The 26,316-nt window shown below is 43.0% G+C and overlaps 1 protein-coding gene across 3 annotated transcripts in view; it reads left to right on the top strand.

Annotated features, from left to right (window-relative positions):
* The first annotated feature begins 474 nt into the window (after positions 1 to 474).
* The window catches only part of FNBP1L (formin binding protein 1 like), a 138,268-nt gene continuing 112,426 nt past the window's right edge, over positions 475 to 26,316 (top strand). For all 3 annotated transcript variants that reach the window (XM_039484918.1, XM_039484917.1, XM_039484922.1), the window contains exon 1: positions 475 to 590. In XM_039484918.1, the coding sequence (XP_039340852.1) occupies positions 531 to 590 (60 nt within the window). In that variant the 5' untranslated portion in view covers positions 475 to 530. The remainder of the gene's footprint in view (positions 591 to 26,316) is intronic.

The raw sequence follows: 26,316 nt of genomic DNA, 5'->3' as shown, positions 1-26,316 counted from the left end.
CCGGTTCTGGGACTGGAAAAACCCATCCCTAGGAAACCTAGATCCTGCAGGATAGCTCCATTGCTAGGGGACTTGCTGAAGGGAGAAGTAGATCTCCATATGAAAACACATGTGACACAAGCAGTACATTGATAGAATTACAGAATTCCCTCCCCCAGAAGGGTAACCCGAATAAATTAGCATACCCCAAAGTAACGGGCAAATCTGGTAACACTATACTCATAATTTCCTCCTATACTCCTCATTTCCTCTACCCTCGCGTGTCATACTCACTATGGCTCGAGCTATGAATAGTGCCTTATTATGCACACACTCCAAAGCAGAAGTGTCAGTGTCTTGTTTAAAACTTTGGGGGGCAAGGGAAGGGAGTTCTGAATCTTAACTTTTGCTTTCCATTGTGACTATACTGACAATGTTATTTGTGTGTTTTATCTGTAGCTGCTGCTGTTGTGGCGTGAAGGGGTTGCCCCTCCACACCCGCAGAAGGCCTGATCCAGGCATGGAGGAGAAAGAAGAGGACTCAGGATGATATGTTCAGTGAGATCCTGCAAGCCAGTGCTGTGCCAGACCGTGAGCTGAGGGCCTTGAGGGTGAGTACTGCAGACTTTATAGAGAAGGAAAGAGCAGAGAGGAGGAAGGCCCAGGAGTAGGAGAGGAAGATGCACCAGGGCATAATGGGGCTTCTCCAGCAGCAAACAGATGCTGCAGATGCTTGTGGACCTATAGGTTCAACGTTCCTGGTCTTCCTTTGCTTTGCAATTCATGGAGAGCTCCAGTATAGTACCCTACATCCCCCCTCAACATTCCATGTGTCATCAGGGTTTGCAGCTCTACCCCTACCACTCCATACCAGGGAACATTAAGGACAGCCACAGCTTCACATGCAGTGAGCGTCATGGTTAATGTATGTATGACAGGTTGGATCACAGAAACCCTCTTGGGTCTGCCACCTGATGTGCTGAGAAAGGCTCAGAGGTAGATTTCCCTGGCAGCTTGGAACTTCAGTCCCTTGCCTGGTTTGAGCCAGACACGCTTGTCTGCTGCAAACTCAGATCCAAGTCTGAACCATGTCCCCCACAAGCTGCAGGCTTAACTGAAAACAGCTTAAGAAGTGCTCCTGTCTCCAGCACTCAGATACCCAACTCCCAATGGGGCCCAAACCCCAAATAAATCTGTTTTGCCCTGTATAAAGCTTATACAGGGTAAATTGATAAATTGTTCACCCTCTATAACACTGATCGAGAGAGATACACAGCTGTTTGCCCACTCAGGTATTAATACTTACTCTGGGTCAATTAATAAGTAAAAAAGTGATTTTATTAAATACAAAAAGTAGGATTTAAGTGGTTCCAAGTAATAACAGACAGAACAAAGTGAATTACCAAGCAAAATAAAATAAAACACGCAAGTCTAAGCCTAATACAGTAGAAACTAAATGCAGTTAAATCTCACCCCCAGAGATGTTCCAATAAGCTTCTTTGACAGACTAGCCTCCTTCTGGTCTGGGCCCAATCCTTTCCCTTGGTACAGTCCTTGTTCCAGCTCAGGTGGTAGCTAGGAGATTTCTCATGACTGCAACCTCCTTTGTCCTGTTCCACCCCCTTATATATCTTTTGCACAAGGCAAGAATCCTTTGTCCCTCTCTGAGTTCCCACCTCTCCTTCTAAATGGAAAAAGCACCAGGTTAAAGATGGATTCCAGTTCAGATGACATGATCACATGTCACTGTAAGACTTCATTACCACTTGCCAGCACACATGTATACAGGAAGACTTACAAGTAAACAGAACCATCTACAGTCAGTTGTCCTGATTGATGGGAGCCATCAAGATTCCAAGCCACCATTAATGGCCAACACTTTGCATAATTACAATACGACCTTAGAGTTATATTTCATATTTCTAGTTTCAGATACAAGGATGATGCATTTATACAAATAGGATGACCACACTTAGTAGATTATAAGCTTTGTAATGATACCTTACAAGAGACCTTTTGCATGAAGCATATTCCAGTTACATTATATGCACACTCATTAGCATATTTTCATAAAATCCTATAGAGTGCAGCGTCACAGTATGTGTAGCTAAAATGGACATGAATGTTCCTTCCCATTCTTTAAGCTCCGTTCCATATAGTTATTAAGGTTTTATATGCATTTGCTTTTAACTTGCACAGAATTTTCTGAAGTATTTTCATTACTCAGTAGAACATTATTGTTTGGAAAATAATTCATCTTTATCAGTTTCCAACATATGCTGAGAATGCCTAGCAGTACTGAAAGCACCCACTTAGTTATTGTATGCTGAGACACAACTCATAAGATCAGTGACAAATGCATTGTAATAATCATAAATCGAAGGCAAGCACCACAAAATTAATAGGTGCATTGTCAGTGTTATATTCTTAGATGTGAACCAAGCATCACGCTATTCCAACGGGCCCCCAAACAGCGGGGCCAGGTAGAGCACAGTACACCACAACGCATTACTGTGGTTTACTGTTAAAGTGCTCTTTCAAAGCCTCTCTGAGCCATATAGCTCTGCTTTGAGCTCTTGTTATAGCCCTTGTGTCTAGCTGTTCAAACTCAGCAGACAGCCTGAGCCGCTCCACCTCCACCCTGGCGGCAACTTTTCCACCTTTGATTCACAGATATTATGCACAACATAGCAGGCAGCTATAACCATTGGGATATTTTTCTCACAGATATCCAGTCTTGTGAGTAAACAATGCCAGCATCCTTTCAATCTACCAAGAGCACATTCAGCTATCATTCAGCATGGGCTGAGCCAGTAATTGGATCTTTCCTTGGTTCTGTTGAGCTGGCTGGTGTACAGTTTTATGAGCCAGGGTATCAAGGGGTAGGCTGAGTCCCCTAGGATCACTACTGGCATTTCAGTTTTGCCAATGGTAAGTCCTTGCTTATTATTTTAAAGAAAAGTCCTGTGTTCTTAAAGATGCAAGCATCATGCATCTTCCCAGACCAGCCAGCATTAATGTCGGTGAAGTGTCCCTGGTGATCCATCAGCACTTGCATAACCACAGAAAAGTAACCCTTTATTTTGATGTACTCTGTGGCAAAGTGCTCTGGTGCCAAAATTAACCAAATATACTAACTGCAGTGGCTTTATGCCAACATAATTTGAGTTGGCAAAAAGTTGTAGCGTGGACATGTCCTACGTCTTTGTCTATGCTTAACATTTGTACTGGCATAGCTAGGTCAGTCAGGCATGTGTGAAAACCACATCCTTTTAGTGACATAGTTGTGCTGACAACCTCCCCTGTGTAGACGCAGCTTTGCCAACAGAAGAGTGCTTCTGTTGGCGTAGCTAATGTTATTTGGGGAGGTTGGGTTCCGACACGCAGAAAAACTCCTTCTGTCAGTGTCTTCTGCATCGACAGTAAGGGGCTATCCCAGCCTAGGCTCTGCAATGTAGACATTGCTTATATTAAATTGAATTTTTATTACAGATTTCATGCTATGATTTAACACACATACGTAGGACTCTGTAGATCTTACTTACTATCAATTTCTCTTTGTAATTCTGACTAAGCTTCTATTGCATTCATAAAATAATACAGGCTCCCTCTAGTGGTTAATTTAACAACTGAAAATGTCCGTATCTATTAATTGAAGACTGTACGCCAGAGGTGGGCAAACTATGGCCCGTGGGCCACGTCCAGCCCACAGGACCGTCCTGCCTGGCCCCCAAGCTCCTGGCCTGGGACGCCAGTCCCTGGCCCCTCCCCTGCTGTCCCCCCTCCCCCGCAGCCTCAGCTCACTCGCTCTGCTGCCGGCGCAATGGTCTGAGCGGTGGGGCTGTGAGCTCCTGGGGCAGCGCAGCTGCAGAGCCGGGCCTGACCCGGCACTCTGTGCTGCGTGGTGGCGGTGGCATGGCCCGGCTCCAGCCAGGCTGCGTGGCTGTAGTGCTGCCAGCCACTGGTGCTCCAGGCAGTGCGGTAAGGGGGCAGGGAGCGGGGTGGAGGTTGCATAGAGGGCAGGGGAGTTTGGGGTAGTGGTCAGGGGGCAGGGGTGTGGATAAGGGTCAGGGGGAACAGGGGGTTGAATGGGGGCAGGGGCCCTGGGGGGGCAGTCAGGAAGGAGGGGGGGTTGGATGGGGTGGCGGGGGGGGGCAGTGAGGGCAGCAGTTCTGGGGGCAGTCAGGGGACAGGGAACAGGGTGTGTGAATGGGGCAGGAGTCCCAGGGGGGCCACCAGGGAACGGGATGATTGGATGGGGCAGTCGTCCCAGGAGTGGGGGGATAGGAGGTGGTGGCCAGGCCAGGACTTCCTCCTCTAACCGGCCCTCATACAATTTACGAAACCCAATGTAGCCCTGAGGCCAAAAAGTTTGCCTGCCTCTGCTGTAGGCCCAAACCAGGAGAAAATAATGTTTTCCATCACATGATGTAGGAGGCTCCTATCACTGCTGCAGTTAAAAAGCCCTTTTGACCCCATCGCTGCTGTGTATGGTACTCTCTGAGTATCAAAGTGGGGATTTTCTTTCTCCCCTTGATTGTCATTTGGTGGATGTGAGAGAGGGTTGGAAAAAGAAGACTATGGGGCCCTATATGGCAAATTACTATCTGGCTAAGAGTCCCCCTTTTTTTTTTTAAGCTGTTTCACTAAAATCACTGCTAGCTGCTTGATTTGAACGCCACATCATTCTCACTTCTGACTCTGTGATTCAGCTGATCAAGAAAGGAGACGATAAAGAAGCACTTTAAGACAGATATTCTGTCTCTCTCCCTGGCTATTGAATGTGATTGCAAAAGTGAGATGGACAGGGTAGAATTTTTTCTTATCAAGAAAAGATTTCTTCTTCCCCAGATTTTTCACTGGTGCTTCTAAAAGGGAGGGTAAGCATCACTGTAAGACTCCGCCCCACCAAATGGCTTATATATTCACACTGAAGGTAGTAATTGAAGTGCATTGTCCATGTTAGAATCTCCTATAGCTGGAAAACACAAAAAACCCACCCTTTTTCCTCACTGAGGAAGGTACCACTTTTTCAGTTTAGCAGTTTGCTGGGGGAGATGGTATCCTTTCTGGATTTTTCTCAGGCAGATAATTATCTGCACTAAGGGTTTTTGTTGGTTCTTCAAAATTGTTCAATTTTATACACACCGTAGAGTTGGAAAATGCTCCTGCATTTCAGACCTACACACCACAGTATGCTAGGATTGTTTCCTTTGTACGGCGCCTTTTAAATATAAGATGGCTGTCTGCTATGGAGGCTGGGATACGAGGGGATTCAAGATGGAGGATCCAGACCTCTCAACCTGCCCAGGCCAGAAAGTAAGATGTAGTGTGTGACAAAGACCCTAAACGGGGGAAATGAAATGTATGAATGCAGGAAACTTAAAATGATGTGGGATTTATGTAAATAGGTAACTCTTTTTATGACCTTGTTTACCTTGGGCTTTTAGCAGCTAGTGTAGGTGCACTGTACAAACCCCTAGCATAGATAGGATTTACACCAGGGCTCCGTACTTCAATTTCAAATCAGGGTAAGCTGCACCAGTACGAATAATCCTGCATTTCTGCGAGTCAGGTCTGTAATAAGGTGGTGCACCAGCAGGGCTGGCCCACAACATTTTGGCACCTGAGGCGGGGAGCTCAAATGACGCCCCCATGCCTCCTCGCTTGGGCCAAAACTTTGAAAGGTCTCAATTCTGTCGTCTTCGTGTTCTACTCCTCTCGTGGTACTGCTCTGCTACCCACCCCAATAAATGAGATCTAACAACTTAAAATGCTTTGTTCAAAAATTTTAAATAACACTTAACTTTCCAACACCTGAACAGCAAATGTAACTTTTCTTGTCTGCATAGTAAACACTGGCATTTTTATCTGTTTGAATAGTCAAAGTGGTGCTCTCCGTGCCTTCTTGGTTGCAAAGATTTGAACTGCTTCCTGAAGGTCCACAGTCTGGGCCAGCTCATGCTCTATTGAGATGGTTGCAAGGCCGACCAGCATCTCCTGTGTCATTGTGCAGCATAGATGTGTTTTTATTAACTTCAGCTTGGAGAAGCTCCGTTCTCCAATGGCAACTGTTACAGGAAGTGTTAGAAGTATGCGCAGAGCAACAAAAGCATTTGGAAAGAGAGTGGTCATCTTATTTGTGCATATATATTCCAGAACAGCCTTTGGAGTTCATCCTGCTGAAATGTATCTTGAAAGGGCTTTCAGTTCATCACCTAAATCACTCGCATCAATATCACACATGTCATCATGTGTCAACACTGTCTCTAGTGCCCTGCATTGCTGGTGTAGGTCTTCTTCGGGTATAGTGAGGAGTTTTGGAATATCATACAACATCCCAAATATCCTGCTGTGTTCCTTGGGCTGCATGAAACTTTCTTCAACTGACTGTATTGAACAATCTAGCACCTGGTTAAAGAGTTCAATTTGAATTGTTGTTTGGGGTCTCATATGGGATTATCCCGTGCCTCGTAATCTAAATGTCGTCTTCTTCGGTGACTCTTGTATTCTTGAATGGGTGGGAAAATAGCTTCAGTGTGAAGTTCCTCTGCCAGCTTCTGTGCACTCTTCAGGACGTTTTGAAATCCCTCATCTGTCCGTAAGACTGTAGGTATGACTTTGCTTTGTCCAGTTGTTCCAGATATATCAAGGTTAACACCTTGGAGTCTCTTGCTTACAACATTTATTTCAAACAGTATGTCATGCCACAACACTAAGCCATACAGAAATTTGAAGTTATGTATGTTTCTGGTGATTCCATTTCCCTCTGCCACTGTTCTCCCACAAACAGTTCCTGTCATAGCATTATCCTCCATAATGACAACTGTGGTATCATCTATCTTCCCAAAATGGTGTTTGATAGGCTTTATCGCCTCCACTCGACTTTCCCATTGTGTGGCACTCAGTGGTTTCAGTGTCAGAGAGGATGTTCCCAGATGTTGCTTCAAAATTTGCCATCGATGAGTTGATGCAGAGAAAAATATATAGATGCTTTGAATTACATTAAAAAATTCAGCAGCCTCACTAGAAGCTGATGCTGCATCACTGACCACCAAGTTCAATGAATGAGAACTGCATGGGACAAAAAAAGCTCAAGGGTTTAACTCTCGGATCCGTGTCTGCACTCCTCTGTTTTTTCCTCTCATGTTGGCACCATTATCGTAGTCCTGACCTCTCGTGTCAGCTATCGCAATTCCCGTACCTTCCAGCTTTTTAAGAAGCACATTTGTCATACCAGCTCCTGTAGTATCATCAATGTCAATAAATTCTAGAAAATGCTCTGTGACAGTCACCATTGCAGGGACATTTTCACTAGGTTCTGTTGTTGTTACAAAACGCACCATTAAAGTCATTTTGTTCCATGTGGCTGATGTCAGGTGTGCAGTCCAGAATAACAGAGTAATATCTTGCTGACTTCAGATCTGCCATAATCTTCTGTTTGACTTTTGTTGCCAGTAACTGTATGATCTCATTTTTTAATTGTTTTTTCAAGCTAGTGGTATGTGTACATTTCTTGGGTGGTGACTCATCTTAGATGCTTCTGGAGTACAGCATCAAACTCAGCCATCAGCTCCACAATTTTAAGGAAGTTTCCATAGTTTGGCACATACAGCTGATCTGAAGTGCCACGCAGTGCTAGATTTTGGGTAGCAAGCATTCTCACAATGGCAATGAGCCTTTTCAGAACATTTTGCCAGTAAAGAGACTCTGATGCAATCTTCTCTGGATGCTGATCATCTATGGTGTCTTTTACCCTTAGTCTCATCTCAAGCTCTTTCCACCTATGGAATGCCCTCTGGTGATTTGCTGCCTTCTCATGGCATGCCAGATTTCTAGCCAGATTTTTCCAGTCCTTTGTTCCAGAACCCAATGTGGCTGGAACATTAGATTGGAAGAGTTTGCAACAAAAACAGTATGCAGCATTCTGGGTTTTTGAGTACATAAGCCATGGCCTCTCCACTTTGTCACCATTGGGAATTTCACGCCAGTAATGTGTTGGATGGAAACTTCTATTTTCATTGTCTTTGGGGAACATAAAGTTTTTCACTTGCTGTGGCCCATGCAGTACAAGGAAATCCCTCAGGCTATTGCTCAAGTGGGTCCACAGTCCTGGATCATCTAGACTTAAGGAACTAAACTCAGCAGCAGCTGTTTCTTGTGCCTCCACCACGGTCTTCTCTGATCTACACTTTTCTTTAGGAATGTGCACGGTTACATCCATTTGAGACGGAGATATGGATGCTGCAGTAGCTGCCAGGTCACCTGCACCCTGACTAACTGGAAGATCAGGCACCTCCTCGCCACTCACATCCTCACTGGGGCCGGAAGGCTCACCGTGAACATTTGTGTCTATGTATCTCAGGAGAGCTCGTTCCTGCTTAGACAGAAAAGCTTCCTTTGTTTTCTTTTTTTCTGAATGCTGCCCCAGATGGGCGTTTTCTTCTTTCACTCATGACTGCTGTTCTGTGCCAGCTATAGTGGCTCTCAACACTCAGTTGAAGAGGACAAATAAGCAGGCTGGTAGCAGGGCCTGAGTGAAGGAAGATATGAGCATCTTAAGGGCCTAACTGGCTCCTACTACTTCAGTTGACTGCCTGTTCTCCTCAAGTGGGTTCAGGGAAGCAACAGGAAACAGGAAGCTTCCTGAGAAGCTGGTGTTAATCAGTCCAGGCTCCTGGGGGTGCTCCTAGAGAGGTACCTAAGAGGCTCCTCCTCCTCTCTCTCCCTGCAGCTCCTGCTGCTTTCTGTTATTCCCTCTCACCTTTTTGCCTGCCTACCTGTTATGTCTCTTGTGCCCTCCTTCCTCCAGCACAGCACTCCACCATCTCTGTGCATCTAGAGCAGAGAGAATACATATGCACCAGCAGCAGACACAATTTTCTACACTCTGGGCCCTAGTAGCACCTCCCCCCCACAGTCTGGCACCTGAGGTGGCCGCCTCAGTTCGCCTCATGGTAAGGCCAGCCCTGTGCACCAGTGTAGCAACACTCGTGCTTAAAAATCCAGTGTGGGAAAGATGAATCCTAAAAACCTCAGTTTCATGATTTTTTTATATTTTTTTATAAATAATTTCTAACAGCAAAAGGGAATTTTATACCAATTGTATAATGAGACTAAAATGAGGGAAGTCCTTTTGAAATTAGAAACATCTGAAGGAACTTTTGCAGCAAGGAGGAGCTACTCTACTTTCTCTTAAAGATTTTATATTCATTATTTCTTTATAGGTTTCCTTGATCTAAATTAAGTTATCTAGAACAGGGGTTCTCAACCTTTTTCTTTCTGAGGCCCCGTCCCCAACAAGCTATAAAAACTCCACGGTCCACCTGTGCCACAACAACGCATTACGAGGTAGCAAGCAGGGCAATTGCCCAGGGCCCCACACCACTGGTGGCCCTGTGAAGCAAAGTTGCTCAGGCTTTGGCTTCAGCCTGGGTGGTGGGGCTTGGAACCCCAGGCTTCAGCCCCATGCAGTGGGGCTTTGGCTTTCTGCCCTGGGCCACAGCAAGTCTAAGGCCAGCCCTGCTTGTGGACCCCCTGAAATCTACTCAGGGGCCCCTCAGAGGACCCCGGACCCCTGGTTGAGAACCACTGATCTTGACTAAAGGGCCATGCTTTGCTCTTTGTATGACACATTCTCTTGGGACTGTATCTTTTTTTCTTGGTATGCTGTACATATGTCAGGGAATCAACTCAAGTGAGTTGAGTAGAAAGAATGGGGTGGCTTATACTCCTGAACTTTCCTATTTTATTCTGCCCATTGGTCTCATACGTGTAAAGGAAATGTACATGTTATGTTAAGGAATTACTTTACCGAGTGGTGGTAACACTAGGTTTGATCAATCACTATAAAGTAAGACAGTAAATGACCTTATGCTGAAGTATAGTTGCACTAGATATTAACATTGCACCAGAATTTGGCCTTTGTGTGGGCAATCCTGCAGTCTTCCATACTCTCCTAGTTCGAGAAATTATTGTAGGGTGGTGGTGGTTGTTGTTATTTATTATTATAACTGACACCACTGCAGGGAGTCATAATGAGCATTATAGATATCTGGTAGCATACTCTGCGTACGATGAGTTTGGAGACCAATGCTAGGTGCTTTCCGAGCACTAGGCTGTATTAACTCTATCCCTTATTGTGAAATGGAAGAAATCCTATAGTCAGTACTTCTCCAGATAAAACTCCCGTTGAAGATTATTTAATCTATTTAGTGTCTCTGGGCATTTATATTCTGTTCAGCACTGTAGTTTGTGCATACAACAGGATTGGTTCTGTGTATTTGCTGGAGGCTACACCAAGTACTGTAGATAGCATGAAAGATTCCTTTTTTGTTATCATATATTAATATTATTGCTAATTTCAAACAGATGAATTGCAAGCTTCTGCTGGTGTTTGCTTTGCATTGTCAACCATATTTCCTGCCATTTACCATCTAGACAGAGCCATCCCTAGGGTACGGCGAATCGAGGTGACTGCCCCGGGCCCTGCGTTTTGGGGGGGCCTTCATGCACTTCTTGAGAAGGCAGGTGCCTGGAGGGGAGAGGAGGCGGGCAGGGTGAGGAGCCAAACAGGGAGGTGAGCAGCAGGCGGGTGCGGGGGGGCGAGGAGCCCCCTTAACAACCTCTCCCTCCCCCCAATGCCTGCTGCCGCCTGGCGGGCTCCGCCAATCAGCACCTCCCGCTCCCTCCCAGCGCCTGCTGCCTGCCGTGGATCAGCTGTTTTGTGGCATCTGGAGGTGCTGGGTGAGGAGGGGAGAGGAGTGAGGGCGCAGCGCGCTCGTGGGAGGGGGTGGAACTGAGCAGGGAAGAGGCGGGGTGGGAATTGGTGGGGCTGGGGCGGAGTGGGGGTGGGAAGAGGTGGGGCCTGGGTGGGGCCTTGGGGGAAGGGGTGGAGTGGGGGCGGGGCCTGGGCAGAGCCAGCGGAGAGCACTCTGTGGCAGATAGAAACTCGGCACCTATGTCCCGAGCCCCACATCCCTCTATGGATGGCCCTGTATATATAGTATAGGTTTTTACACCTCTTTTGGTACTCCTAGAGGAGTATGTATATAGCTGATAGAATGAAGGAATATATATTAAACTTTTGTCCAATATTTACTGGTATAGTTGAGTGTCTGCTATTTTTAAGTCATTGTAACTGGGTAGGATGAGTGGTTCTTGTCCTAGCTTAAGTCAGATTATTTATAATGTCATTGGCAGTGCAATAGCAGGTTGCTGATGGTTTCTATGCTATCATATACAGTAGGTACCCGAGATGTTCCTGTTCCAGGGGGTTTTATGGGCCTGGGATTCTTTTCCTTTTTATGGTGGTATATTTATCACGTACCCATCTTTATGTGACTTGATGTGAGCAGGCTGGCTAGCACCATTTGTTCTCTTTATGGCATAGAGTAGGGTTTTTACTGTGCAATAACTGATGATGGGCGATTTATTTTATGCTTGGGGATGAATGAATCTTCATTGAAGCTGGTGGGTGACACTGCTGCCCTTTATTCAGACAGTCAAGCTCTTTTGTGGAACCAGAGAGCTGAAGGAATAGGAGCCATTACCCAAAACACAAATATGTAGCACAGCTAGAGTAGATGGTGACTACATGTTGCCTGAGGGCTTGCCCTGGAGACTGATATAGTAAACTGTGGGTCTGTGGGATGGATCAGTGGAACTGTGTGTGTGGCTGTGAGTGAGAGATGCAGCAGAAACAAATAGAAGGACATGGAAGGAGCAAAGAAGTCTAGACACAGCCAAAGAAGCCCAGGTAGCATAACCTTGAGAAAAAAAAGCTGAGGGGGAACTTTTGGGTACAGTGGCGGCTGAAAAGAGGCCTAGAACTATGAGCAAAGAAACTCTTTCCTATTTTTGATTCCAAATATGTTCAGGGAAACAGGACTGTGTACATTCTTTGTAAAACCTTGTAAACAAGATGGCATCAAAGAATATACCTTACTCCATCAATTTCTCCGACCAGAAATTAAACCTTGAAAATTAGTTACCCCCTTTTTGACCTGAGTAGTTAAGAGTATGTGTGACCAGGATCTGAGTGGGGGCCAGCTGAGGTCACTCAATTAGGGTGAACTGAAAAGAATGGGGCAGACAAACCCCAAAGCTGGTGGATAATTCATACTTAAATTTACCAAGCCAGCATAAAACAGCTTATTTATTACCTCGCTGGTTATTCAGAAGTTCAAAACAACACAGTTCCCGTAAAGAGCCCAGCCTCAGGCTCCCATCCAGGTACCTAAGTCAAATATGATGAAGATTCCTGTAAATCTTATTTAATCATATAAAAGAAAAGGTTCTATCAATTCCAAAGGATCGGACATATTACCTCCCAGGTTAATGAATATTCCAGGTCTTACCCAAATACATGTATACAGCCAATTTTTATTAACTAAACTAAAATTTATTTAAAAAGAAAAGAGAGTGAGTATAGGTTAAAAGATCAATATACATACAGACATGAGTTCAATTTTTGAAGTTCAGATACATAGCAGAGATGGTGAGCTTTGTAGTTGCAAAATGTTCCTTTAGAATTTAGTTAATAGGTTATACTCCAATGTCCAATATATTATCCAGGGCATTCCAGTTTAGGACTGGGATCTCAATTCTTATGGCTTAAGCTTCCCCTGTATGAAGTGAAGCCTCAAGCAGATCTGAGATGTCAGAATCAGGAACCAACGGTCTTTGTTGTTCTAGCATTCACTTGACCACACAGTCCTGGGTAAACAATAGGCTTTTGATGAAACCTTCTGTTTTCTAAACACCACCAGTAATTAGTTACACAAATTAACTTAGGGCAGTTTATCACAAACTTCAGAGACATATAGACCCTGATATTACTTCACCCAAGATCAATCTAAGGATACGTCTACACTACAGGATTATTCCAATTTTACATAAACCGTTTTTTTAAAACAGATTGTATAAAGTCAAGTGCACGCGGCCACACTAAGCACATTAATTCGGCGGTGTACGTCCATGTACCGAGGCTAGCGTTGATTTCCGGAGCGTTGCACTGTGGGTAGCTATCCCATAGTTCCCGCAGTCTCCCCCGCCCATTGGAATTCTGGGTTGAGATCCCAGTGCCTGATGGGGCAAAAAACATTGTCGCGGGTGCTTCTGGGTACAGCCTCACCCCTCCCTCTGTGCAAGCAGCAGCAGCCAACCGTTTTGCGCCTTTTTTCCTGGGTGAACTGTGCAGACGCCATAGCACAGCAAGCATGGACCCTGCTCAGCTCAAGACAGCAATCATGGACGTTTTAAAAACCTCACGCATTCTCGTGCACTCAATGCTGAACCGGGACCTGCAAAGCCAGGCGAGGAGGCGGCAGCTAGGGCAGCGCGGCAACGAGAGTGATGAGGACATGGACACAGAATTCTGTCAAACTGTGGGCCCCTGCGCGTTGGAGATCCTGCTGGTAATGGGGCAGGTTCTAGCCATTGAACGCTGATTTTGGGCCCGGGAAACAAGCACAGACTGGTGGGACCGCATAGTTTTGCAGGTGTGGGACGATTCGCAGTGGCTGCGAAACTTTTGCATGCGGAAGGGCACTTTCATGGAACTTTGTGACTTGCTTTCCCCTGCCCTGAAGCGCCAGAATACAAAGATGAGAGCAGCCCTCACAGTTGAGAAGCGAGTTGCAATAGCCCTCTGGAAGCTTGCAACGCCAGACAGCTACCGGTCAGTCGGGAATCAATTTGGAGTGGGCAAATCTACTGTGGGGGCTGCTGTGATGCAAGTAGCCAAAGCAATCACTAAGCTGCTGCTACGAAAGGTAGTGACTCTGGGAAATGTGCAGGTCATAGTGGATGGCTTTGCTGCAATGGGATTCCCTAACTGTGGTGGGGCGATAGATGGAACCCATATCCCTATCTTGGCACCGGAGCACCAGGCCACCCAGTACGTAAACCGCAAGGGGTACTTTTCAATGGTGCTGCAAGCACTGGTGGATCACAAGGGACATTTCACCAACATCCACGTGGGATGGCCAGGAATGGGTCATGACGCTCGCTACTTCAGGAACACTACTCTGTTTAAACGGCTGCAGCAAGGGAATTACTTCCCAGACCAGAAAATAACAGTTGGGGATGTTGAAATGCCTGTCGTTATCCTGGGGGACCCAGCCTACCCCTTGATGCCATGGCTCATGAAGCCATACACAGGCAGCCTGGACAGTAGTCAGGAGCTGTTCAACTACAGGCTGAGCAAGTGCAGAATGGTGGTAGAATGTGCATTTGGCCGTTTAAAGGCGCGCTGGCACACATTACTGACTCGCTCAGACCTCAGCCAAACCAATGTCCCCATTGTTATTGCTGCTTGCTGTGTGCTCCACAATCTCTGTGAGAGTAAGGGGGACACCTTTATGGTGGGGTGGGAGGCTGAGGCAAATCACCTGGCTGCTGATTACGCACAGCCAGACACCAGGGCGATTAGAAGAGCACACCAGGAAGCGGTGCGCATTAGAGAAGCTTTGAAAACCAGTTTTATCACTGGCCAGGGTATAGTCTGACTGTTGTGTTTCTTTCTCCTTGATGAAACCCTCCCCCCCTTGATTGACTCATTCACTGTAAGACACCCACCCACCCCTTCGATCACAGCTTGCTTTCTAAGGAAATAAAGTCACTCTCATTTTAAAATCATGTATTCTTTATTACTTAATTATAAAAAGAGGGAGAGAACTGACAAGGTAGCCCGGGTGGGGTTTCGGAGGAGAATAGTAGGGAAGTAAAAGGCCACTATAAAAATTTCATAATTTCATAATAATGAGAGTGGGCGGGTGCACGGAGCCTACCCCCACGAGTTCTTACTTGTCTGGCGGGTGAGGAGGCTAAGGAACATGCTGAAGGGGGAGGGTGGTTATACAGGGGCTGCAGCGGCACTCTGTGATACTGCTGCCGTTCCTGAATCTCCACCATACGCCGGAGCATGTCAGTTTGATCATGCAGCAGCCCCAGAGTTGCATCCCGCCACCGCTGATCTTCCTGCCACCACCTCTCATCTCGAGCATCTCTCCTCTCATCTTGAGCGTCTCTCCTGTCCTCACGTTCATCCCTCCTATCCTCACGTTGGTCCCTCCTGTCCTCACGGTCACTGGCATCTTTACTGTACTTTGCTACCATGTCCTTCCACTCATTCAGATGCGCTCTTTCATTGCGGGTCACTTCCATGATTTCCGAAAACATTTCTTCTCGCGTCTTTTTTTTCCGCCGCCTTATCTGAGATAGCCTTCGGGACGGAGTAGGGATGCTTGAAAAATTTGCAGCTGCATGAGGGAGGGGAAAAAAGGGAGAGAAGTATTTAAAAAGATACATTTTAGAGAACAATGGTCATACTCTTTCACGGTGAACAACACTATTCACCTTACATAGCACATGTGTTTTCACTACAAGGTCGCATTTTGCTTCTTAATATTGAGTGCCTGCGGCTTTGGTGTTACAGATCACAGACACAGGTCCGGGCATCAGAATTCTGCTTGCATGCGGCCATGGTAAGCCATTGTCTTTCGTCTTCTGCAGCCTTCATCTATCCAGCGCCCTCCTTTCCCAAATAGCAAGCAAAGCCCGTTGAGTGCTGCTTCTTTCCTGTTAACGTGCAGCAGCAGAAACCACCCCGTGGCTGGTATCATGGAAGATCACTGCTAAACACCCTCCTTTCCACCACCCCCCTCAACCGCGTGGCTGGTAGCAGGATAGATCCCTGCTAGCCAAACGCGGAAAAGCGCAGCGCCAATCGTGTTTCCCCCCCCCCCCCCCCGCCCGCTTGGCTACCTGCAGGGAAGGATTTCTTTTAAGCCACAGGCAAACAGCCCAGTAGGAATGGCCATCTCTGTCCCCTTACTTAAATTCCTGAGTTTCAACCAGGTTACCATGAACGATATCACTCTCCTGAGGATAACACAGCGAGATAAAGAACGGACGTTGCTTGAATGTCAGCAATCACCAGGACCATACGCACCTAGGCTTTGTCATGCAATGATACCAGATTACTTGCTACATGCATGGCGTGGTCAAGTGTCCTACCATGGAGGACGGAATAAAGTAGCGCTGCCCAGAAACCTTCTGCAAAGGCTTTTGGAGTACCTCCAGGAGAGCTTTATGGAGATGTCCCTGGAGGATTTCCGCGCCATCCCCAGACATGTTAACAGACTTTTCCAGTAACTGTACTGGCTGCGAATGCATCCCAAGTCCTCAGGGCAAATTAATCATTAAAAAACGCTTGCTTTTAAACCATATCTTATATTTACAAGGTACACTCACCAGAGGTCCCTTCCATGGCTTCATTGTCTGGGATAGTTGCTTGGGAGGGCTGAGAGGGTAATTCCGTCAGGGTGAGAAAAAGCTCCTGGCTGTTGGGGAGAACGGAGTGCTGTGTGCTCTCTACAAGCTCGTCCTCCTCTTCCGCCTCATCTTCCCCGTCTGCAGAATCCTCAGCCATGGCTGTGATTACCACCCCCACCTCGGAATCCACGGACAGGGGTGGGGTAGTGGTGGTGGACCCCCCCTAGAATTGCATGCAGCTCAGCGTAGAAGCGGCATGTTTTCAGCTCTGCCCCAGACCTTCCGTTTGCTTCTTTGGCCTTGGAAATTTTTTCAAATGTTTTTTCATTTAGTCTTTTGGAACGGAGTTCTGTTAGCACAGAATCCTCTCCCCATACAGCGATCAGATCCAGTACCTCCCGTGCAGTCCATGCTGGAGCTCTTTTTCGATTCTCAGGAGACTGCATTGTTACCTGTGCTGATGAGCTCTGCGTGGTCACCTATGCTGAGCTCTCCACGCTGGCCAAACAGGAAATGAAATTCAAAAGTTCGCGGGGCTTTTCCTGTCTACCTGGCCAGTGCATCTGAGTTCAGATGGCTTTCCAGGGTGGTCACAATGGTGCACTGTGGGATAGCTCCCGGAGGCCAATACTGTTGATTTGCGGCCACACTAACCCTAATCCAACACGGCAATACCGATTTGAGCGCTACTCCCCTTGTCGGGGAGGAGTACAGATATCGGTATTAAGAGCCCTTTATATCGATATAAAGGGCTTTGTTGTGTGGACGGGTGCAGCGTAAAATCGGTTTAATGCTGCTAAATTCGGTATAAACGCGTAGTGTAGACCAGGCCTAAGTGTTAATGTTTCTTGTTGATCTCTGACAGACAGTGACAGACAGGAATTGTCTATTTACATGGCTAGCTTCTAAGATACACACAATTAGTATTACTTCTAACAATATAGGTTTGCATTTCCAAGTTCTAGCCTATTTAGCATACAATGGCCCTAATTATCATTCACATACCTTTCTAACATGTCTTTAAAGGTCAGCTTTGGGTCATTCAACCTGCAAGCTGTTTAACCCTTTCTGGCCATAAGTTATATTTTGTATAAGATTTGTTGCAATTATATAACAGTGGTAGCAATAATGATTTGCGTGGTTATATTTTAATTAGACAGTGTCACAGTATGATACAATCAATTTGTATATAAAGTAGAGTAATTCAAAATACTGTCAAGATACAGTACAGAGAAACAAAAGCTGACGTGTACAGGATGCAAAGATGCAAACAATTATACTCACTAGAGATGACCGCAAACCACAAAATTCCACTATGGATCCAGAGTTCCAGCACCCCAAAGCTGGAAAATGTTCACACTTGAGGTTTTGGTTTTGTTGCAACGTGGTTCATTGGATAAGGCACAGTGAACTTGGAATCATCAGACTTAGGTTCTACTTTTTGTTCTGCCATCGAGTCTTTGACATTTAATAAGTCACTTGGGGCCTGATTCTGCCACTGTTTCTCTTGTAAAGTAGTACCTTTCTATAGAAATAGTTTTATGGTACTATGCAACATGGGAAAAACTAAGCAGCGGCATCAGACCCTTAACCTCTGTTTGCATTTTCCAAAATCCTTAGGTTTTGGGGATCTGGGCCCAGGCAAATGAGCAGTCCCAAGGTAGCAGTGAGTCAGTGAGAAAATTAGATTCTTTCAGAACAATTGCAAAATGCGTGTGTGTGTGTGTGTGTCTTCCTGTGGAAATATGTGACAGAGAAAGTACCCTAGTGAGAAGCAAAGAGCCAAGAGGAAGAATACTTACAAGGGAAGAAGGAAGAGGACAATATTTGTTTGAGAGATCAAAAAGTTGGGTTTATCTGGCCTTCATTTAATTTTAATCTGACACTCTAAATAATGAGTTTGTCAGGAGTTACTCTGTATTCATTCAAAGCCCTTAAAAAAACCCATTGTAATCCTTTCTTCAAATTTTATTTTAGTGTTTTTATGCTATTATTTATATGGAATTATTTAAAACGGTCTAATAACAAAGTAGCTTCCTTATCAAGATTTAACACAGAGACAGAGCTACGGCATATCCCTTTAGATGGGATCATTGTTTTGATCACTGAGATACACAAGTTCCATGTACACAGTATGTCTTTACTATACACTATTTCAGTTTCTATTGTTGGTTTATTTACTGAGTCCTATTATCCTTTTAATGGGATAACAGCAAAGTCTCAGTAGTAATGCAGAGTACATGGATTTCCTACAAAATACCTCAAAGCAGAAAAGTTTCCAGTGAGGACACTTTTCAGACTCAATTTCGGCTTTCTTTGATGCTAGAATGGAGTCTAGAGAGGAAAACTTCTGGCTATATATTGAGTTCTTTGAGTATTGTGGGAAAGAAGAGAAGTCACAGGATCTGCAGCAGTGTAGAGGTTTGCAGGCTCAGTCCCAGTGACCAAAAGGGATTGGGCCTTTCTCAGGTCCCACCATTTTTACACATTACGCCTGATTTACACTACAGTAACGAGATCACAGTCAGGCCCATTGTTCTTAAATTACACCAGAAATTATTTTTCTTTTGTCATTGTTTGTTTTGGTGTTAATGCAATAGGCATTTATGTTCCGTTATTTACCAGTAGGTGGCTGTCAAGTCCAATACAATAATTAATTGTCTCCTGACTTCAGAAATTCATTATGCAAAAATCACTGCTTGTACTTCCTGTTACACTTTGAAGTTTAGTTAGCATGTTAATTAAATACACATTTATTTAAAAAGTTCCACTATATAGATTAACCACCTAGCTAGGATACTTGTCACATTGAGTAATTAAAACATTGCCAGAGGGTTTTTAAACATCAATTGTGTGCAATTATATAGTATAATAATCGCCATCAGGAGTTCTGTAGAGCTCATTGTTAAAACAATTACAAAGCTCTGTACACTTCTTACAGCATTAACAACAATTATTTCAATCCATTAGTTAACTAAATTTGTTTTGAATTTGTTAATTTAAATGTTATAGACAATCTACAGCATAGTTTATTCTCCTAACATTTAATAAAGCTGCTTCTGGACTTGTGATTCTGCTAGAGAACAATAACTGGAAGGGTTTTACTTTTTAGAAGGGAAGTATCTTTCTCTGGTATACTGGGTCCTTTTCCATTGTATTGTCTTGTATTTTATCATATTTTAGTTGGACCTCTTGTGAATGTGCCAAAATACTTTCATATAAATATATATACTTTGATAGTGTAGATGTTTGTGTTGCGTTACTGAATGTAGTGCAGTAAATGTCAGATTAAACTGAAAGGGAATTGTTTTAGCCTGTCAGAACACAGGGATGCTGTACAGTTCCTGATCCATAGCTGCACATGCTTCAGTTACATATTCCCCTGTGCTTTGACTCAGCAAGGAGAGGAGGATTTCAGAGTGGAGTTGGCCAGGCCATGGTGGTTGTGGGGAAGGCTATGCCAATAAAAGCAGAGGGATTTATAGTATTCATGCAGAGAATGCAGGTGTGAAGAGTTGAAAAGCACATTTCAGGAAAATAACAGCTTGAGGGAATTCCCTGCTAACTCAGTAATAACTATATCCAGGGTTTATAAACACCCAGCCACCAGCCTTCATGTTAATTTAGCTCAGGAGACAGTTATACACCTCTACCCCAATATAACGCGGCCTGATATAACATGAATTTGGATATAATGCGGTAAAGCAGTGCTCCGGGGTGGGGGGCGAGGCTGCGCACTCCAGCGGATCAAAGCAAGTTCGATATAACGCGGTTTCACCTATAATGCGGTAAGATTTTTTGGCTCCCGAGGACAGCGTTATAGCGGGGTAGAGGTGTATTTTGTCAACAGGAAGCCACCCACAAATTATCATTTAAAAGGGTAATATAAAAATAAAGCAAGGAAAAAACCCTTTTATGCTGTCTCTATACATCATAAAGAAGAAAAACTCGATGTTTTAAAAATCCATGAATGGAATGAAATTTCCTAGTTGTCTGCAAGGAGTGAAAATCCCAATTTAACACAGCAAAGAAACTACAGGTTGCCACAAATTGGGGTAAATGGCATCTCATACAGAGAAGGTGGTACCTGGAAAGTATATGTTTGATCCACTGGATTCCATAAGAGAATCCAGCAAGAGAGATGGGATATAATGGAAGGAAAAAAAAAGATCTCTGATTATAGAAAGATACAAATTCCAGTGTTAAAAGGTCATAAACAGCAATCTTGCTTTTCTGTTGTAGTTAATTGGGCAAATCAAGCCAGGAGTTAATCATCCATTTTTGGCAGCCCCAAATGCAAAATTTGAGACTATGAAAAGGCAAGCGTCTTCTGTCTTTAGAAAGTGTCTCTTTGGGGAGTGCCAGAGGGGTTTCTCTGCTAGTCCAAATTAATCACACAAATCGCTGTTCTGTCAACTTAATTTCCTTAGGTACTGCTGTAAACTGAGCAGCAACTGCTCAAGTGGACAGAATCACTGAGACATGATAATTATTTTAATAAGTGGAATTCAGTCTAAAAATGAAATCAGAAGTTTCTTTAAAACCTATACTAATCTGTCAACCATGAGAGAAAAATTATCTATTTACATATAGAAATAAATAACCAAAGGTAAATGCAAACTGTCACCAGCTTCCACTAAAAGGAAATGATGGTTGCGTGGGTACCAGAATGATATGATTTGAGGAGTGTTTCCTGGAGCCTGTGCCAGGTATACAAATTACTTCCATACATTTATAATTAACTTCCCCCCCATGTCATCCAGAGTAAGCAGAGATTTTTTTTTTAAAATCTGGTTGGTATTAAAAAAAAGACTCTTGTCTTAAAATATATTTAGAGATATATATCTGCTGCAGAAGTAGAAGCTGCAGTACATTACAATGTGATTTAATAACTCCTTGGGAAAGAGCCAATTAGTATAGAAAACTGGAGACCAATTGCCTTCTTCAGCAGGAATTCCAAAAATTAAATGATTTATTAATGGCAGACATATTTCCAACAATACTAAGCTGTACTGGACTGTTTTCCTCCTTTTACAGCTGTGTCCTCAGGTGCTGATTTTTTAAGCTAAGCAGATTTGAGCCTGGCTCAGTATATGGATTGGGGTCCTCCAAGAAAAATATAGGATCATGCTAGAAGAGGGGTTGATTCATGATCTCACACTTCCCTCTAAGTCAGTATTGAATTAATGCCCCTGCCTGATATTAGGGTGGTGGTGCTGGATTTGTTTTTGTTTTTTAATTAGAGTTAAAATTAGAATCTTGATTATTTGTGTCTTGAGTGGTTTGTCCTTTTCAAATTTCAGTCTGGGTAATTACTTTATGCCTATCTAAAACTTCCTTGTAATTTCAATTGGATACAAACTATTTTTGTAGTGATACTGTGAGCTGCTGAAACAGCTGCTGTTTTCTACTGAAGAGGTAGTTGAATGTCAATGGTTCAGGGAAGAGTGAAATGTACTTGGGCATGTAGACATCTTTGAGATGGATATAAACCTAATCCCTATATCTGGAATATAAACTACAAGATTTGAGATGTTCAAAAACTAATAGAAATTTGGGACCCAATCCTGAAAACAAATATGCACATGCTTAGATTTAAGCATGACTTGCCCCACTTAAATCAAGTGTTCGAAGGATGTGGGTTTTGGATTTGAATTTTGCAGCATGAACCTCTCTCTGTCATTCATTCATTCATTCATGTGTGTACAAACACACAAAGATATATAAAAGTGTTGCAGAATCCCACAATATGGAAAGAGCTGTATAAATGTAGGGCCTTTATATTATTTTGCATATTTATATAAAGCTTTTAATCCTATAATGCATTCACTGTTAAAATCTTAGATTTGTTTTGCTTTGTTGTAATGCTGTAATAATGTAATACAAGAATTACACAGTTTTTGTCTCTCAGTTTTGGAAGAACTCCACCCTTCCTCCAATTGTTTATAGAATATTTCATGATTGTCCAATCTCCTCATAATTGTTTATACAATTTAGTTGCAGAACTGATTGCACCTCCAAGAGGCACAGAACAGAACTTGCAGTCCAGGGGAGAGGGGCTCTGGTGGTTTTAAGACAACTTTGTACCCTCCTGATCCTGGGCTGCTTCGGGGAGTGGAACAGTCTCTGTCATAAGTTATACAGGCCAGAGGGGCTGTTTAAATTATACACTATGGGTTGCAGCATTGCCTGGAATCTGTGCAACACTGAATGCTGTGCCCCTTCCTGATCAATCCTTAGTATATTCCCTACACCAGGGCTTGTGAGGGAGTCCTTGAAACACAGCATTATGGCTGTCTTATGTACCTGGATTTCAGGAGTGATGCCTGCCTGCACTAGGGGAATCCTCCAACAGCCATCATTGGGGCTTTATGCCACGCTGGCCCTTCTACTTGATATGAAGGGAGCCAGAGCAAGGGCGAGGATCTCACATATGTATACAATTTTACCCCCTATTTCATAATTTTAAAGTTCTAAATGCCAAAAACAATTGTATGCAATCTGTACTAAATAATAAATGCATGATGGTACTACTGTGAGAACCAAATGGTTCTACAGAATTGAAAATATCAACTTGAAAGCAGTGTTTCCTACGGAGAAGCTCAATGTCTGATGACTGCAGCCATGATACATTCTGTCATTGCAAGTTCCAAGCAGTACTAGATCACCAATATAACAGTAAGTCTGGTTATATTAATATGAATAGAAAAGCCCCTGACATTTTGTGAATTTTTTGTAAAATGTATCAGGTTGAAATGGGAATATTTAATTAGTTCTTATGCATGAGTTCCATAAAAAAATAAAAGTTCAGCACTTTGAAATACTTGCAACTCTTCAACCAACTAACATTATTGCAAGTATTAAGATGGAACCTCTCCTGGATGTAACTTTCATATATAAAATCACACAGGTCATATTTTTCAAAATTGTGGGCCTCAAGTTGGGTAACTCAAAAGTTGTCTGAAGTTGAGCACCCAAAATTAAGGCACCCAGAGTCACTAATCAGTTTTGACAATCTTGGTCCTAAGGTAATAGCATATCCATTTCTTTTCACCTTTGACAGTAAGATTTCTTACAACTGGGACAAGTTACAACTTTGACCTTAATTTGAAAGATGAGTTCTGTGGTAAAAAATGTATAGAAGTGAACACATTATTCTAATTTTGACCTACTCAGGATCTGAACCGAAATTTCCAGCATTTACAGAGAAGTAGATTAACTTATCTGTCTTCTGAAGGTTTTTTTAATAAGTGCAAAATCATAAAAATTTTAAGGTTGATATTTCTCATGTCCTTGTATCTAAACAAAAAGGTAAATCTATACCAGGGGTAGGCAACCTATGGCACGTGTGCCAAAGGCGGCACGTGAGCTGATTTTCAGTGGCACTCACAGTGCCCGGGTCCTGGCCACCGGTCCGGGGGGCTCTGAATTTTAATTTAATTTTAAATGAAGTTTCTTAAACATTTTAAAAACCTTATTTACTTTACATACAACAACAGTTTAGTTCTATAGTATAGACTTACAGAAAGAGACCTTCTAAAAACGTTAAAATGTATTACTGGCACGCGAAACCTTAAATTAGAGTGAATAATTGAAGACTTGGCACACCACTTCTGAAAGGTTGCCGACCCCTGATGTATAGTTTATTAAAGATAATTTATTTTCCTAGATGTGAAAGCAAATTTATCTTGAATTATTTAATTTTTTAAGAATGAGTTGTTAGTGTTTGAGGAATCAAATGTGTATGCAGTTCTGGTGAGCATTTTTATTCATATTAATATAACCAGACTTACTGTTACATTGGTGATCTCTTGTGCTTGGAGCTTTCAGTGACAGAATGTATCATAGCTGCAGTCATAAGACATTGAGCTTCTCAGTAGGAAACATTGCATTAAAGTTTATATTTTCAATTCTGTAGAACCATTTGGATTTCACAGTGCATTTATTAGTTAATCCAGATTGCATAAAATTGTTTTTGGCATTTAGGACTTTAAAATTATGAAATATTAACTGTCCAAGTACAGGCAGCAATCTGAGGTGTGTGTGTGTGTGTGTACTAAAATATAGGGATCTGTTTGAATTTACCCTAACTGTGAGCTCAACTGTAAAAAGTTTGTGAACGTTCATAAGATGTCATAACAACATATGATAACAAATGTGGATGGGAAAATTGGACTGAAATAGTCCAAACAAACGACCTACTGATATAACTCAAGGACTGTGTTAAGATCATGCCTGGTAACAAGAAAATGTGGGTCTGGAGACTAACGAACCAAAATTGAGGAGTCGGGTATTAGGCCTAATTGGTAGACAAAATAATGAGGGGATGGGCTATTCCATCCATCGCTTTCTTTTTAGGTCCTTATAAGAAAGAGATGTTGGGGGAAAAATACAGAAGAATGGAGGGAGGTTACTAGAGTGAGTTTCAACATCATGACTGCCCCCCGCATCGTCTGCTGCAATCCTGAGCCTTCGTCATCCTGATCCTGAAAGATGTCCTGACATAACCAGGCCACAGAGGGGTACCTAGATGACACTGGAATTCACCTGGAGCAGGGAGGGGTGACAAACACCACATGGGATGAAATGGGATTACAACTTTAACAGCAGCAACAGCAGCTCCAGATCATTTCTACGAACTTCTCTTTTACCCAAAAGGTCAGTTATTACCATCTTTGATACCATGTGAGAAACTGTCAAATAAGGGTATTTTTTTTCCTTCTAAAAGCTCTCTTCAGCTAAGGGAAGGGGAGTAAGGAATATTGCTAAAATGGAAGCCTTACTTTAATACTTTACATTTCAAATGCTAACTGTTTTTCCTTCTTTTCTGTATCTAATAGAAGGTTAAAAGGATTTTTAATGGTGTGTTTGCCATGGTACTAAGCAGACTCAGGTCTCTGTATACTAAACTCTGAACCTTATTTAAAACTGTTTTAATGTTGGACTGTGAGAGAGTCATGTTAACACCTTTGACTCTTTGGACCCATATATTCCATCTAAATTAATATATTTTATTGCCCCAGTCCTGCTTTCAGGGAACATAACATCTGGCACAACACTCACATAAATCTGCACACATACAGGGGGCTGGATCCATTTCCTGCTGTAAAATCATTAATTTAAACAGTTACTCTAGGAATGAATTTGGCCCATGATCTTTATCATAGCAGCTGTGCAGAGACATATGTTTCATACAAGATCATCTGTTTATTATTTTGATAATTCCTTGCTTTACTGAAAAAAGAAAGTTGATGGAATTCACAGAGACTTATTAAAGCTTAACTTTGTCCCTTTATAAGATTAAACCTATTTAAACAAGACAATGAGGCACACTACCTAAAAGGTGACTTTCAAATTAAATTCCCCCCGCTTTGCTTCATGATAACATATAACAAAGGCCTGAAAAGTGTTTCTCCGCACCCCTCTTTGACTGCTTTGTTTAAACCTTAGAAATTCAGATTTTGTCTATCCTGAAACACTAGGGATGACTAGAAAGCTAGCAGGTTAGCCATGGTAGACATACATACCAAGGAAGTGAAACCTCATTGAAAGGGAATTTATTTTTATTATGATTGTTTAAAAAGGTGTTAACAAAAAACAAAGAGTTTTAACTTAAACATTTTTCCTCTCAAACGTTTAAGTTAAATAGATGTTAACAGAAAACAAAGTTTTAAACAATCATAATAAAAATCAGTCCCCTTTCAACACATCCCTTTAATTAACAGCTGAGGGAGCATACAATTGTCATGAGTTATTCTTGTCTATCAACAAAAATGGGAAAAATAAGACCTCACAGAAACAAAACAAGCAGAAAGAGACTTTAAAATAAGGATTTTTTCAGGATCTATTAATGCATAATTATAAAAATAAGGAGGTCAAAAACAGATTCCTCCTCCTTTCAGGTCTCTCTTAGCATCACAATAGTGTATCTAATCAAAGCCTTAGCATTGTTCCCTATAGTTCTGGTTGGATGAATAATAATGCTTTCAGATACAACTGCATTGGCAATATTGATTTAGAAGCTGAGTCCTTGCCTGAGTCGTCATTCTCTGGGGAACT

The sequence above is a fragment of the Mauremys reevesii genome, linkage group 8 (assembly GCF_016161935.1).
Source record: "Mauremys reevesii isolate NIE-2019 linkage group 8, ASM1616193v1, whole genome shotgun sequence".
NCBI lineage: Eukaryota > Metazoa > Chordata > Testudines > Geoemydidae > Mauremys > Mauremys reevesii.
This window is presented reverse-complemented; position numbering and strand designations above follow the sequence as displayed.